This window comes from Hevea brasiliensis, chromosome 17 (genome assembly GCF_030052815.1).
Source record: "Hevea brasiliensis isolate MT/VB/25A 57/8 chromosome 17, ASM3005281v1, whole genome shotgun sequence".
Classification (NCBI taxonomy): Eukaryota; Viridiplantae; Streptophyta; class Magnoliopsida; order Malpighiales; family Euphorbiaceae; genus Hevea; species Hevea brasiliensis.
Genome location: NC_079509.1, coordinates 20,723,158 through 20,740,750, shown reverse-complemented (window position 1 = coordinate 20,740,750; position 17,593 = coordinate 20,723,158). Strand labels below are relative to the sequence as shown.

Sequence of the window (17,593 nt, the reverse complement as noted above, 5' to 3'; positions counted from 1 at the left end):
AGTATTACTTGAATTAATCCATCGAGATCGTCATACATAGTTTTTTAGTTACATTCAAATTTCATTAGTATTTTTTTAATTACTTATAAATAAATAAATAATACATATGTTTCTAAATTTTTTTTATAAATTTATATTTTTAATCGGATAAAAATGCACCAATTTTTATAAATTAAAAAAAAGGGATAACGTAATGCTTAAACTTCAAAACTATCTAACAATTTTCTTCACCAATATGAGTGCGTATACTTAACTCGGCAGTTAACGCGGAGGACTCAAAAACTTTCCAAGCTCATATTCCTCTTTATTTTATGTATTTTTAGCATTTTTAAAACATACTTTAATAAATAAAATTAACAAAATTTAAAATATAAATTTTTAATATTATAAACCGAACATTCGACAGCTGTTAATATAAATAATTTACGTATTTTTTTTATTTGATATAATATATGGAGAATTCAATATTTTGTATTTATCACATTTAAAAATACTCAAATAAAAAAAATATAACAACAATATGATTGATATGTCCCACATGTTGTTAATATTCCTTTGTTTTATCGTTTATTTTTTTAGTAAAATAAATATAAAATACTATTAAGAATGATTAAATTTCTACAATTATGGCTCATTGGATATAAATATAATGTGCCGGCCTCTTTAAATATTAACTCAAAAACTTTAATTAGTCTTTTTTTTTTTTATTTTTTTAATTAATTAGTTGGATGTGGATTTAGTGTGATTATATCAAAATTTGGAAATGTCCCAATTCTTCTAGACCCTGTTTGGTTTGAAATTTCAATATATATATATATATATATATATATATATATATATATATATATATATATATATATATATTAAAGTTTAAGCCAAGAAGCCAATGATAATTTATTAATTCATTAATAGGTAATGACAAGATAATTAAAAAACTTTTTTTTATTTAATTTGATAAAAAAATGTATTTTTTGACAAGTATACTAAATTAATCCTTGCAGCTTGCTAATTAAGTATAAATAAATTCACATGATATATTTAATATACACTTGAATTTATATAAAAATTAATTTAATAATTATTAAATTAAATATTTATATTAAAATATATATAAAATTAATTAAAATATATGTATAAAAAGTACGAATCTATATATAAATATTTAATGTGATTGTTAATGAGTTTAAATATTAATTTGAGCCGCCTATAATTTTCAGATTAGTGAATTGTATTGAAATATATGTAAAATTAATTATAATATGTATAAAAAATTATATAAATTTAAATATAAAAAAATAATTTAATAATTAATAAATTTATTATCATATGACTTTAAATTTAAATATAAACTTTTACTCCTTAATTGGATATTAAAAAAAAATAAATGAATTTTCTCGAAAATTGGAGGGTTGTGATCTTTTGTCATGTTCCACGTGAACGGATGGAAGTGAAGAGAGCGGAGATACTTTTATAACCTGGCAAACACATGCAAGATAAAACCCCAACCTTAGAGCTGTAAAGTGAACACTAAACAGTCGACGCGATTTCACGTGGAGTTGAAAATGGTCACCACTCACCAATAAGATTTAAATAAATAAATAAAAAAAAACTGAAAGTAGCAATCAAACGCAATGATATGGATGCCACTTGATGCTTCCAATTTGATCGACGTCAGTGGGCCACACTGAAAAACCTTTTCCATTTTTTTTTTTTTTGCCAACGGCTGAAAACCTTATTAATCTTCCCTAACTATTTTTTTACCACGTGGAATAAAGTAACTTTTTCTTCACCAACAACTTGTGAGTAGCTTGGAGTTAATTTGATGTAAATTTTAACTACAAGATTAAAGTTTGAATTTTAAAATTTTTATTATTAAAAAGATTTTATTTGAATATAAAAAAATTACATATTTAAAAGAAATACCTTTTCTTCTACATATTATTTTTTTTTCTTAATATCTATCATTAGTAAATTTTTCTTTTTTTTTTTTAAAAAAAAAAAGAGACCTGCCCGTTTATCACTCAAAACAAAGTTCCCTACCTAACAAAACAGGAAGGAAAAAAAACTCCTTAAGAGAACATGATCATCAAATATATAAAATTATTACAAAAATTACTTTAGTTTTTATCATAAAAATTACTAGTCTGAAATTCTTATGGTTAAATTTTGTTAAAAACTTCAATAAAAAATAAAGCTAAAAAAGGTCACAATTACACTTTGATAATAATAAAAATAATTCTCCGGTGTTATCGGCGGCGAAACTTAAAATTTTTAATGATGAAGACGATGGGAAAGAAAGAGAATATTTTTAAAATGACAAGTGTGAAAACAAATAATTTTTATTGTTATTTACATCTTAGTTTTTGGCCAGAGACTTCAATGAAAAATCTGATCAGAATAATTTTGAGTAGTATCCAATTAATGTTTAATAATTTTTTGATATAAATTAAAATTTAAAAATAACACTGAAATGATTTTATAAATTGCGAGATGGTGAATAAATTTAAGTTGAAATATAATCATCAATATTAGTTAAATCATTAGCTTAATTGCACCAATCATCTCTAAAGTTAGATGATACTTTTAATTTTGTCCTTAAACTTTAGTTTATTAAAATAAAATCTTTTAACTTTAATTTATTTTCATAGAAAGTCTTTGTAACTAGCTATTGTAAGTTTAAAAAATAAAAAGAATGAAATTACATTTTACCTCTCTCTCAAAAATAAAATTACCATTTTACTCTTCACTTTCTTTTATCTTTGTATATCATATTTATAATTAAATTAATTGATAATTATGTATTTATAAAATTATTTTATTTTATTTGTTAAATTTATTAATAAAATTATTAATTATATATTTTTATATTTAATAAAATTATTAACTAATTTCAAACATCTATCAGTTTCCAATTTCAGAATTCACATCAAACATTCAAATTTAACCAAATTCTAGAATTTCAAAATCAAACATCCAATAGCTCTCATGCTAATAATTTTAACCAAATTTCTACTAAAATGAATAAATTTCAACCAGAAAATTTGGAATTCAACCACAACGCATGGCAGTTCAACAATTAAAATATAAATCCAGCAATTCTAACAATCCAAAAATACAAAACCTAACAATTTCAACAATAAGCATACAAATGTATAAAATCCAACAATTTTAACAATTAGACATCATGAAACTCTATAACTCTTGTAATCCAGTAAAATCCAGTTCTTGAACAACCAAGCAAAACCCAACGAGGTGACCCACTTCTGCCCAGAAGCAGAGGAAGAAAGAGATAAGGCTTGCGTAGATTTGATAATTGAGAAGATAAGTGGGGTAGGTTAGGGTTATTGGAGAAAAGATAAGTGAGAATGAAAGGGTAAAAAATTAATTTCATTATTTTTTAACCTGCAAACTTGTTATTACAAGTTATAGAGATTTTTAAGAAAATAAATTAAAGTTAAGAATTTTTATTATAATAAATTGAAGTTTAATGATGGAAATGAAATAACCCTCCTAATTATTAACTACCATATTATTCTATTTATAAAAGAATAAAAAAAACTACATAAATAATAGGTAAAAAGTTAGTTTTTGCTTTTAAAATATGGGTTAATATAAGTTATGTATTTTAAAGTCTAAATAAGCTCTTTAAATTTAAAAAAAAATCAAAAAAATCTTTCAAATTTAAAAAATAAATTAAATAAGTCATTTTTACTATTTTAAGCGTAAATAGACCCTTCAACTTTTAAAAATAAATAAAAAAAATTAAATTAAAATTTATTTCTAATATAAATTCAGCCAAGTCTAATATAAGAATATTTTGTAACGCATGAGTTTTTATCAGTAAATTTTAAAAATTTAACCTATTTGAAAAATTCTAAAATGTCCTTTGCAAATAATCAAAATAATATAAAATATAATCGATTTAATACTGAGATGCGAACATTAAATGTCTAGATCTCAAGTATTTAACTTTAATTAGTTTTATTATTAGACTTAGACTTTTTTGTTAATTACTTTGAAAATTGTAATACAGATTGAATGACAGCATATTAATAAATTGTTGATTTCAAATTTTAATATTAATTAATTTTATCATAAAATTGATGTATGTGGGACAGGACCGGACAGTAGGCCCTCATTTGGTGAATTTGTTCTGCTTATGAAAAAAAATAAAATATTTAATTTCTGTATTTTTTTGAAAGAATTTAATTTAGTTTATTTTAAATTTTTTAGTCTATATTAATTTAAAAAATTTAATTTTAACTAAAAAATTAAAATTAATGAGTTAAATTTCTTAATTTCTTGATCTAAATAAAAAAATTAAAAAAAATAATTTTTTAATTTTAAAACTAAATTACTTAATTTTTTAATTTAAATCCTCAAAATTAAGAATTTTATTTTTTTAAATTTTTTTATTTTTAGGTTAAATTAAACTTAAATTGAAATTTTTAGATTAAATTAGATAAAAAATTAAAAATAAATTAAATTATAGATCTTTAAGCCAATTAAAAGTCATATACTATATATATACAAGACATGCATTTGAGTCTTTGAAAAAAACATTTTATAATTTCTATCAATTGAAAGTTTGAAAATAACTTGTGTCCAATCACACGTTTCATGTAATTCTTTTCTTGCAAGTCAGCATGATGTGGATATATAATAAGCACATACGATCAACAATCACTTCACATTCATTACTAATTAATTGAGGTTTAGTTTTCTCCAAAATTAAATAATTAAGGTTTAGTTTGATGTAAATGGGTTTACTTTTTGATGTTGTTCATTAATTTTGAATCCTGTAGTCAAATTAATAAGGTTTCTTTTTTTATTTTATTTTATGAATTTCATCTAAGTGAACGTCATAATTTAATAGTCTTTTATATGCGTGATTATATAATATATCATATAGATATATTTTTAATTATTTAAATCAAAATAAAGGGTTGAAATTTAATTGTCTAATATATAATTATTCATTATTTAAAAAAAATAAATTATTTTTTTTATTGTATTTGAATCGAATGAATGAGAAATTTATTTATTTGTAAATTAAATTACGAAAAATTATAAAATTTTATAAAAAAAAATTACCAATTAAATTTTATATATATCTTGCCATAACAAGGCAGTTAAGAGCTAAAAAAAACATTATGTCAAACGTACTTCATCCTAATTAATCTAATTAAATAAAATAAAAGGAAGATGATTTTATTTTATTTTATTTTTTTACTAAAGGTTACATGCAAAAAAATTTTGAAATTTTTGATAAAGCTTACTTGTCAAAGATGGTATTGAAATTTGTGATCAAAACTTACTTTCAAACCCCTCAATTATCAAAGCCATCTTCCTTTTATTTTATTCTTTTTATTTCATTTAATTAAATTTAATTAGACTTAGGGCCTGTTTGGATTAACCGTTGAATACAACTGATAGCTGATAGTACATTCTTGTTAGTGATAGTGATAGCGATAGCTGATGATAGCTGTTTTATATTAAGTGTTTGGTAAAATTATATTTAGCTGTTGCTGTTAATATGTGAAATGACTAATAAGGGTATATATCATATAATTTATTTTATTATTTAAATAAATATAAAATTATAAATTTATTACATTATATTATTTATTTTATTATTAAATTAAATATATAATTATTAAATTAATATATTATATTATTTAAATAAATATATAATTATTAATCTTTTATATTATATCATTTATTTTATTATTGAAATAAAAAAATAATTATTTTTTAAGATAATTAAATAATTTTAAAAATATAGATAAAATAATAAAATAATTATTATTGTTAATAGAAAAATTTATAATTAATTTTAAGTTTTTGGATATGAATAAATATTTTATATTTTATGTTATTAATAAAAAATATTTTAACAAAGTTGAAATACGTTAATTAAAATATTAAAATTATAAATAAAAATATTAATAATATTAATTTTTAAGATAAATAAAAAAAGATAATATGGTCAAAATAAAAAACAAAATCAGATCAGCTATCAGCTGATGAGAAACAGCTCTAAACATAGAGCTGATACAAACTGCAGCTGATGGGTATCATATCAGTTGCCCATCAGCTATCAGTTCTATTTTTTTTAACTTGCCAAACACCACAATTTATCTGTTTGGGTGTCTATCAGCTATCAGCTGCACCCAACAGGTAAACCAAACACCCCCTTAAATTGAGTCAATTGGAGAGAAAGACCTCCAACGTGTCGTTTCCATTAGCACAATAACGGACTTTTTGATGAGAGATATGATTAGACAAACATAAAAAGCATTGATTTTAATTGCTAAATTTTAATTTAGAGAAGAATTATAAAAATTTTAAAATTTTATTTTTTTTATAATTTCTTTTAATATTATTAATAAAATTTATTTAAATTATTGTATTTAATATTTTAATTATTAAATTATAATTAATTATGAAATCAACTAATTTTAGGTCAAGTCAAAATGAAATCAAGCTTTAACATCATTAATTTATTATGCATTTGCAAATTCTATTGAATTTTGTAGGATTTTGATCCATTCCATAAAATTAATTGTAAAGAATTTGTAAATAATGTTTTTTACAAATTAAAAATGGATTTGTAAACAAAATTTTATAAATTTTTTTTATGAAATTCATTTATATCATAGTAAGATTAGAAGAATATAGTAGATCATATTTAAAAAAATAAGAGAATTAAACTTAGTACAAGCATTATTTTTTTTTAAGTGTAAAATAAGAGAATTCTAATACAAGCATTCAGTAATGAATTTAATATAGTGTATGAAAACTAATATATATTATCTATAGATTAAAAATTTATATATAAAAAAAAGAGAGTGGAAAATTATTATATAACCTTATAAATAAAATCTTTGATGAGTTCACATTGCCAGGACATCATGAATGGAAGACCAAATGGGCCTAGCTTTTGAAGTTGATAGGAAGAATAGAAACCCATCATTATCAATGTTAATATTAGGTGATTCGCAATCTATATAGGTCAAAACATAAAATTCAACTTCTAGTTGCATGCACATTCTCAGGGAAACTTCTTAGAAAAATACATAACTATTTAATTAATAATTAATAAATTATGAAAATAATAATAAAATTCAATAATATTTAAGTCATCTTTAATATTATGAGATCACGAATTCAAATTCAATCGCAATCAATTACATAAAAAAATAATAAATTTTATTACAATATATAATAAATTTCATTATAAAATGATAATTTTTTAAATTTTAATTTATTAAACATAAAAAATAATTTATATAATATATATAAAAATTTTTCCATTGTCAATATTCAATTCAAGTTTTTTTTTTTTTCCCAGTAAATCCAACCTATTCTTTTAGTCTACACTACACAACAACCGGTAAACCTTGAAGACAAGTAATCGTGTACAAACAAGTAATTACCTAATTAATTAATTAAGGGTTAATTACCCATTTAATCCCACAATTTAACACCTTTTTCAATTTTAACATTTATTTTAATTTTTTAAAAATTTTATTTTTAATTTTAATAAACTGATACCTAAGGTTATAAAATGTTTGCAATACTATCCTCAATCACATTCTAATAATGTTATTTAACAAATCAAACATTGCATTTAATTTATTCTCCTTTGCCACCTTATGAACCAATTAAATTAATAATTGCCTTGGTTATTAGTCAATTTATTAATTTTTTTTTCTAGCCAAACTTTTAATATCACACTAGTATTATACCCGTGTGTTGTGCAAATTTATATTATTAATATTTTATTTATTTATTTTTTTTATAAATGAAGATGAGTTAGAGATTGTAACACCCAAAATTTGAAATAATTATCTTATATGTAAATTATAATATTTTATTTTATTAAATATTATGGAAATTAAATTGAAAGTTTTTAGATTTTTAAAATTGGGTTTAATTTTCTTGAGATAATAAATTTTATCGATTTTTAAAAATTAATTTAAAGATCACGTGAAAAAATTTAAAATATATTTGGACTCTATAAATTTTTTTTGAGTTTTTAGTAATTTTTTTGAAATTTTTGGGTCTCGTTTTGGGTTTCAAGATAGAGTAAAAATTCAATTTTGAATATTCTGAATCAAATAAGTCGACTTGAACCTAATCAAATCAGACTAATCGAATTAGACTGGTCCTTTTTTTCTTCCCCTCCTTCTCCCCTGCGCGCGACCTCCCCTTCCTTTCTCTTCATTGCCTCTCTTCTCTCCCCTCCCCACCACCGGCCACTACCTCCTCTCCCTCCCCCACTTACCGGTGCACCACTAGGATGCCTCCTCGCTGCCGGCTGCCGCTCCTGTCACTGAAAAATCAAGCTTGAATCCCTCTTCATGCGCAACGCTCCGTTTCAACTTCCAAGGCCTATTTGGGCCGATCTAGCTACTAATCGGACCGAGTCAAGTCCCAATCACGTTCTACTCTTCGAAAGTTTTTCAAAGACACTAAGAACATGATTTTTTATCAAGCTGTTTGTTCGATTTAAGCCTAGAAAGTTTTACCCCATTTCGACTTTTGGGCTAAATTTCTCTCAAATCGGGGATCCCATGGTAGTTCTAAGACTACCGACACGCTCTACTTGGCAAGAGCTTCGCGGCGATATAAATTTCAAAATTTTTCGACATTGAAAATCTGGTGGGTCTCACGAATTTCGCAATATTTTTTCGAGCTTTTAATGAGCTTATTTAATTAAATAAAAATTATATTCTAACTCCTGATGTTGTGGACTTCGCGTAGGTACTTTCCTTTTACAGAAATTCCACTAGCACCCGGATCTACATTTTTAGATCGGACAGGTGAGCTGTTGGAATTATCTCAAAAGCAGGCCAATATTACAATCCTCGCTACCAATTTCAGACGTCCCGGATGGATTCCAAGTATCAAAATTGGCGTAGGTAAATCCGAACTCTAAATCCCTTTAATTGCCTAGTACTAACTTTAAAATAAAAATCCATAAAATATTTGTGGGTGACTAGAAAATTATAATTCTTTTTGCAATAACCTTATAGCATTGTTAAGGACTACAGGGCAAAATTTTAGAATTTTTAGAGCTAGTTTGAATGATTTTTGCTGAATGTCAGTTTTAAAGACTATAACTGAATTTTCTGATTACGTAAGTTTTGTCTGGTTTGGAGGGCCCAGGAGGGGCTATGTGATGTTACTGAGATGTGAGTTTGAGACTTGTGATTTTAAAAGTGTGATTTGAACCACTTTGCAAGTTGAGTAGGTCCTAGGTACAGAGAAAACTCTGCTAGATTTTCAGCATAAATTAGGATATCTTTTGTCTCTTTAAAATCCTATTTTAAAGTTAGTACTAATAAATTTATAATATAATTGTTTAGGTGATCAAGATCAGCCATCCTCCTCCACTCAGCCATCACAGAAGATTCTGATTAATCAATGAGTAGATATTGATTTTGTTTATGATTTCAATATTATTATTTATTCAACGTACGCCCATGCATCATTTATAAGTATATGTATATAACTATTATTAGGCACGCCTTGTGTTGTATTCTTATTTGATGAAATTGATGTGGGTGTGGTCTTAGGGTAATTTGGAACTCTGTGTGTGTGTTAATGCGTGTGGCATGGTACTGGATATGGGTAGGACAGACAAATCGACTAGAGCTAGTCTCGCTGGGGCCCAATCCTTTTTGTGATAAGTCAGGCTGAGTACAGCTTTGAATTGATCTCGCTGACCCACACATTTAGATTATTAAGGAAAAGTCCAGCTCGAGTTGATCTCGCTGAAAGGCATTAGATTAAGAGAGTTGTATAAGAGATTAGCTTCCATGTGTATACATATGTTGATGTGATATACGGGTGTGAGTGCTCCAAATTATTCTTTGTGCGAATATTATTTGAATTTGATTGAATATGTTGGTATTTGTTGTATTTCATCCTTAGTGATGTATTAGTTTTAGGTAGTTATAGAAATTATATTTAAAATCAATATCTTACTCTATGAGTCCAACACTCACTTTTGTTCACCCTATATTTTCAGGTTACAGGAGGATCTCCTTCTTGTGATTAACCTATTTTCTTCCTCGCAGGTCTCTTAGTAGCAATGTCACTATTTCATAGTATGAATTAAAAATCTAAAGCTCCGTATGTGCTAGAAGTATTTTATTTAGCTTGAGACTATAATAGTTTATTTATTTTGAAATTGTAAACTTATTATTTATGTATATGTGGATATATGGGATGGGTATTTATCTTGGATGAGGGAGTTGAGCTCCCATTTGATTACATTGCTATGTTGAGGATTGTAAGGGTGAGCTGAGCTTTCCAAATTGATATATTTTGTGATTATAGGTCGGGTGAGCTAAAAACTGCCCATTAGATAGTTCAATTTATGGCCAGACTTTATCCGTTTGTCTTCTTGAAATTGGACTACAGTGATAGGCCTTAGGTTTGAGCTTAAAATAGTTAGGCTTACTATGGGCTTTGGGGGCCTTATGCTAACCCAAGTCCTAGTGTCAGTCCAGCCCATAATGTAAATCATGAAAAAGTTGGTATCAGAGCTTAGGCTTTAGATTCATGGGAAAGTGTGTACCTAGAGTTATCACATGCGAAGTATAATATCCTATTTCATCTTCTTTTATAATTCCTTATTTCTAGATTCTGTATTTTTCCTTGGGTAATGTAAAAGTGCTTCAGTTTAGTATCTCATTTTTTGTGGAGTACATGATGATGTGAACTTGAGCTAGCAGACGTGTTGAGGCTGCCATGGGGATGTGTACTCCAAGAAGTTTTATGTTTTTATCGATATGGGGCTAGGTGACATGCCTATCTAGCATAAGACATGAGTACATAAATGTGAGTTATGGTAGTATAGCTGTCCTAAATAGGGGTGAGGATATCACTGCCGGCAGTGGATAGCCCAGTCATAGTAAGTTTATAATATCAGTGGGCTCCAGAGAGATAAGAAATTAGGAAACCTAGTCTGTGAGGATGTACTGTAGTAACTATGCAATGTTCTCAATATTTGTGCTGTAAGTTATGGATTATAATATCATCATGGGATTATTATGTAGAACTACATGCATCCCTAATGTGTTTCCTAAGGGTATTTGCAAACAACCTCTGTTTTGATGCAGTTATGCCATAATAGAGTTTTATTTCTGCAGAAGATTTTGGAACTCCTAGTTAGGGGTGTAAATCCTTGAGCTAAAATATCAAATATCACAGTTGAGTGGTAGCTAGAGTCAATGACTCGGTCACTCTCACATGAGCCAGAGTTATATCAGGAGTTGCAAGACTAGAGGTTTCAGCTTAGTTGAAAAGTAAAGGTAACACCTGCAAAGTGAGACCATCTGGTCTTCTATATGGGATCTTGGATAGTTTTTGCATTATGATGGACGCTTTTCCTAAAGTTTAATAAGAATAGTATATCCTTTGTGTGTCAGCGAGGTGCAAAGTACAACCTTGCTGCCTAAAGGAGATTGGAAGCTAGGAATAATGTTCATAGCCTATGAGATAATGTTTTAGGGAATTTTAAAGTGTGATAAGAGAGCAGATAGCCTTATATAGTTGTGACAATATAGTAGAAGTAGTACCTCTTTTACTATCAGTTGTGCTGCAGAGTATGGTAATGTCCTTCAAGAGAGACAACAGATTACTACCAGTGTTGGTGACCTACTAAATGGCATCCCAGGTGGGACTATAATATGTGATAGAGAGTTGTTGGCTTAGGTGTCCTAGAGGGGTATGAGTTTCACTGTAGGAAACATAAATGATCCAATCATGATGGACGTAAAGTCTTTGAATTTAATAATGGGTTTGGGTAACCAGTATCTTAAGTTTTGGCGAATTGAGTGGAAATGGGAAAATAATATCCTTATAGATCTCCTCCTCGAGGTAGCAGAGGGTAGCCTATCGTCTAATAGACAGGAACAAAGATTGCACAGTGAATGTGTGACTGCTAATCTCTGAGTTCCTTATCAGCTTCTTACTGCTCAAGACAAGAGTATACTTAGGGGTGTAAATGAACCAAGCCACTCGTGAGCTTCTCGAGGTTTGACTCGATAAAAGCTCTGCTTGGTTCGACTCGATTTCTAAATGAGCCTAACTCAAGCTCGAATTTTAAATTCATTTAATAAACGAGTCGAGCTCAAACTCAGCAGTATTCGACTCGAGCTCAGTTCGTTTATAAGTTTGTGAGCTAGCTCGTTGAACAGGTTCATGAGCTGGCTCATTGAACAGGCTCATGAGTTAGCTCGTTAAATAGGTTTATGAGTAAGCTCGTTTATAAAAACATTTATATTAATTATTATATTTTTTTATAATATTATAAATATATTTATTTTGTTTATAATTATTTTTAAAACAATATATTCTTTAAAAATATGATATAAACAATAAATAAAATATATTTATAATTATATAGTTATTTATGCTTTAGATTTATTTTTTTAAGTTAATTTTTATATGAAAATAAATTTAAAATATTAGATAATAAATACATAAAAATTATTGTGAACTATTTAATCTATATTAAATTACTAACGATATTAAAATTACATACTTTTGGCGTTAGTGTGATTTGAAACATGAAGCATATCTCTCTCCCTCTCTTCCTTCTCTATTAAAATTTTAAACTTTTAAAAAATTAAGTTTTAAAATTAACATTAATATATCTAATAATTATTATTACTTTTTTTTTCTATATGCAGTCTTACTTATAATATCTTTGATTAGTTTTCTTTTATGTGAATTTTAAACTTTTAAAAGATTAATATTCAATTTTAATACAAAACTATTTATCCATTATTATTATTCTTCTCTCTCTCTAAGAAGTTTCTCTTTATGCATCCTTTAAAAATTTTTCTCTCCTAAATCTTTTCTACTTAATGTCCACTTATTCCCTTAAAATTAAATTGTTAATATGTTAAATTTGAATTATAATACTATTGAGTTTAGTTAAGAGCCATGCAATTAGATTATGTGTGTGTGTGTATATATATATACACATTTATGTAATTGAGTTTATTATAATTATCAATAATAAATTAATATCATATAATATATTGTATTTATATCACATAGTAATCTTTTTAATTAATCATAATACTATTGAGTTTAGTTAGGTGTCATGAGATTAGATTGTGTGTGCATATATATACACATGTAATTGAGTTGATTATAATTATAATTAATATATTGATATCATATAATATCTTGAATTTGTATAACAAGGTAATCTTTTTAATTAAATCATAATACTATTGAATTTAGTTAAAAGCCATGAAATTATATTAAGCGTGTGTGTAATATAAATATGATTTTTAATCAAATTTAAACCTTAAAAATTTATAAATGTAATAATAAATATGATAACATTTTAATTATATATTATATTGTGCCATTAGACATTTATTATAGTAAATTATTTATATAAAATAAAAGTAAGTTAAAATTTAGTAATAAAAGCTAGTAAATTAAAAAAAAATAAAAGACAAAAATCTGATGTGGGACTTGTCCCACATCGGATGGTGGGGAGTTGTGGCTTCCTTATAAAAGGGAAGCCACTTAACCCCCCACCCCAACTTAGATGCTTTTTGTTGGTTGGCTAGTAAGCTAACATGTGAGCCCCAAATGGGCTCCTTAGTAATTTTTTTTTCAATTTTAAATTTCTTTTAATTAAGATTAAATATATTTTAATTATAATTAATTTAATTTTTAATTTACTTTTATTTAAATTAAATTTTATTTTAATATAATAATGTTAACGAGCTTGAATCGAGCTTGAATTCAAGCTTGAGTTTAGTTTATAAACAAGCCGAGCTTGAGTTTGATTCATTTATCTTATAAATGAGTTTGATACGAGCTGAGCTCGAATCAAGCTCGAGTTTAATATATATGAAACGAGTCGAGCTCAAGTTTAAATATTAAAGCTTGAATCGAGCTCGAGCTTGAAAAAAAATATAACGAGCCGAGCTTGAACTATTCAAAGTTTAGCTCGGCTTAGTTTGTTTACACCCCTAAGTATACTCTAAGCAGAGGAAAAGGTGAGGGCAATAGGTCAGCAAAGATAAATCATAGGATATTAGTAGATAAAAGAAGTGTAGAAAGGAAGGTTAAAACAGTCGGTCCAAATGTAGCAGGAGAGACAGCCTGAATGCCAGTGGAAGTACTAGCTAGAGTGGTCAAAAGACCAATTTTGAGTAACATCGAGGTGTAGATGACTTGATAGAGACAATAAAAAATTTCTGATATGATAGTCAGGTCAAGAAAGAGAATGGAGCTAAAAAGTAAAATGGTCGAAGTTCAGATTTGGATAAGATAAAAAAAAGTTAGCTCAAGAACAAACTGAAAGGTTCAAATTATGATAAGATTAGGAAGAGTAGAGTCAAGATATAGAGGAGGCAAAATGCGATTCTAAGAAAGGTAAACAAGGTAAATAGAAAAGTAAGGATAGAGAGCTTAGAAAATGACGACATTAAGGAAAACCTTTGTCAGGATATGAAACCCAGAAGTGCAGAACTCATAGCAGGTCATAATTGATGCAGTGTTAGGAGCTTGAACCTAGAGCTCAGAGTTAGAAGATTTGGATTAGACTTCGTCTGTTTCCGTCCCCAAAGTAGAACAAGGGGCAATGGGATAAGAACCCTTTAGATTGTTGACAGTATGGGGAAAGTTAAGTAAAGTATGCAACCAAAGGAGGTAGTAGCTATAAGGTGTGCAGTGGTAGCTTGAACTGTCTTATTAGGCAAAGAAGCAAAGTCAGTAGATAGTAAGTTAAATAAAAGTCAACCTAATTGATTCAATTATGCTTGATGAGAAAAGAATAAGAGATAATGACACATAGGCTTTGGGTTAGACTATTAAGATAATGAGAAGGTAGTTAAAGATTTGTTATGAATGTTAGGCAAATGTTTTTAGTGTGATCAACAGAGTCATTTTGCAGTAAAGCAATAATGATAGAATAACAATAGGGGTAGAATGGGAGGCAACGGGTATAGGTAGTTATAAGTCATTAGGAAGTTCATGGATCAAAATAATGATTATCGGTAAAGGTGCAGTTACTACTGGAAGGATCTATTAGTGAGAGATATCATTCAGAATACAGCAAAAGTCAGGGGCAAAATATGAATGATTATAGGTATGAAATATAGATCGGGTATAAGCAAAGTTAATAAATTATAAAATGTTTTGTTAGGTAGGACAGTAGTACAATAGAGGGCTAGTTCGGCTGATACCTTATAGGTAGAGCATAATTTTTGCAAGGAGATGATAAAATTTAAAGAAAAAGACCAAAAGACATGGGTTAAACATTATTATATGAAATTATATGTAGTTGACTGTAGGAGGATATTTCTCCTTCTCTTCAAGTTTAGCTCATACTCTTGGCTCTAGAGGGTTATGTAAAGAACAGAGACTAGGTCAAGGTGACCCAGTTATATGAGAGTTTAGTAGGCACCAGTTCACACACAATCTCTTGATATAAGAATGGCAGTAAGTACATACCTAATGTCAAGGATGGATGGACGATTAGGGTAATGACAGGAGTTAGATCAAGTTAGTTACCAGGGCTTGTAGCCCTTCTGAATTATAAGCTGAAGGGAGTGCTATCTATGAATAAGATTCAATGGATGAAACTTTTGCTGATGGATAAATTTGAGACTAAAGTTTGGAAAGCTGTGAGCAGTAGATGTGGCTATATCAAGGAAAGTGAACACGTGAAATATTTTATCTAGGATTGTAGTACAACATATATTTCCCACTGTCATGTTAGTTCCGATGGAACTTATAGGTTAAGGAGCCCCTAACTAGCAATGATGAGCAATTTCTTACAAAGGGTAGTAGAAAATAATAATGTTCTAATGGTCAAGTTGGGGAAGGAGGAACAACAATAACTTTCCATGGGGAATTGCATGTGTTATAGAGCACGAGTAGTAGGTTAACACTACAATGTTATACAACATGAAGAATGTGTTTGTAGGAAAAAATCGCAGCATTAAAATTCTAAAAATAGTGAAGCTAGTAATCATGTTAGACTAAGAAATAAATAAAGGCTCAAATTTAATGATGGGATGGACATCTTCAAAGGAAGAGGCACAAAGTTAAAAAATAAAAACTTATGGAAAATGATAGGTTAAGAGAGTAGTGGAGCCTTGATCTAAGTGTCAATGTATTAGAAAGTATGTTAAATAGTTAAAAAAAAAAAAGAATTAGGTTGAAGTAAAAAAACTCTCATTCTGGAGGAATAGAGAATGATAAAGTCATGCTAACTAAGTTGTTCTGAAATAAATAGACTTTTGTCAGGTTAGAGAAAAGACCCAGTCCACTTTCCAATATTGATAGATTGCAAATGGATGTTTAGCATTTGGGTGAAGTTCTATGCAGATGATTACATAAGACAAGCAGGAGTTGGTGCAATTACCTCATGGTAAAAAGTAGACTAGAAGCTCATAATATCACGGAACTAAGAAGTATAGGTACTTTTATCACAGAGAAAAGTCTTGCTAACGCTTCAATGGCCAAATAAGATCAACAATGATTTCCGATAAGGTGCATGCAAAGGTAGTTATTTCAGAAGGGTGCTTCATGAGGCATTATATGATAGGAAGTGTAGATCCCCTCTGTGTTGGACAGAAGTTGGAGAGGGGAGAGTACATGATTTAGATCTAGTGTCGTACACTTCAGAGATGGTTCCTTTGATCAGGGAATGTTTAAAGACAACTTTCAGCAGGTATAAGAGTTATGCAAATCCAAGGCGAAAGATGTAGAATTTGCAATAGGTGATAATGTGTTCTTGAAGGTTTTTCTTATGAAAGAGGTCATGAGGTTTGGGAAGAAAAATAAGCTGATTCTCCGATACATAGGACCTTTTGAGATCACAGACAGAGTAGGAGTAGTTGCCTACCAGTTGGAGTTACCATCAAGCCTTTCTCATGTCCATCCAATATTTCACATCTCCATACTTGGAAAGTACGTTCTTGATTCTTCTCACGTGTTGCAGCCAGACATAGTGGAGTTAAATGAGGATTTGACCTTCGAGGAGCAGCTTGTTGCCATAGTGGACTATCAGATGAGACAGCTTCAGTCAAAGCAGATATCTATGGTTAAAGTTTTATGAAAGAGCCAATTAGTGGAGCAATACACTTGGGAGTCAAAGTGGGGTGTGCGCAGCAAGTGCTCGTATTTGTTTAATATATAATCTTGTACCTTATTATTCCTTGTGTAAAATTCGAGGATAAATTTTCTGTAAGGAAGAAAGAATATAACACCCCAAATTTTTAAATAATTATTTTATATATAAATTATAATATTTTATTTTATTAAATGTTATGAAAATTAAATTAGAATTTTCTGGATTTTTAAAATTGGGTTTGATTTTCTTGAGACAATAAATTTCATCGATTTTTAAAAATTAATTTAAATACCACGTGACAAAATTAAAAATATATTTGGACTTTACAAATTTTTCTGACTTTTCAGTAATTTTTTTAGAATTTTCGAGCCTCATTTTGGATCCCAAGCTAAAGTAAAAAATTCAATATTTGGTATCTTGAATCGAACTGATCGACTCGAGCTGGATCGAATCAGACCGATC

The 17,593-nt window shown here is 27.7% G+C and overlaps 1 protein-coding gene across 1 annotated transcript; it reads left to right on the top strand.

Moving 5' to 3' along the window:
- The first annotated feature begins 16,533 nt into the window (after positions 1 to 16,533).
- LOC110657216 (uncharacterized) lies at positions 16,534 to 17,116 on the top strand. Its single transcript, XM_021814348.2, has 2 exons — positions 16,534 to 16,560; positions 16,799 to 17,116. Exons 1-2 carry the CDS (start codon positions 16,534 to 16,536, stop codon positions 17,114 to 17,116), a joined length of 345 nt encoding a protein of 114 aa, XP_021670040.2.
- The last annotated feature ends 477 nt before the right edge of the window (positions 17,117 to 17,593 follow it).

Coding starts and splice junctions, on each gene's coding strand:
- LOC110657216 (XM_021814348.2), top strand. CDS start 16,534: ATGATTTCCGATAAGGTGCATGCAAAG. Junction 16,561..16,798: donor CCGATAAGGTGCATGCAAAG/GTAGTTATTTCA, acceptor GTGTTCTTGAAG/GTTTTTCTTATGAAAGAGGT.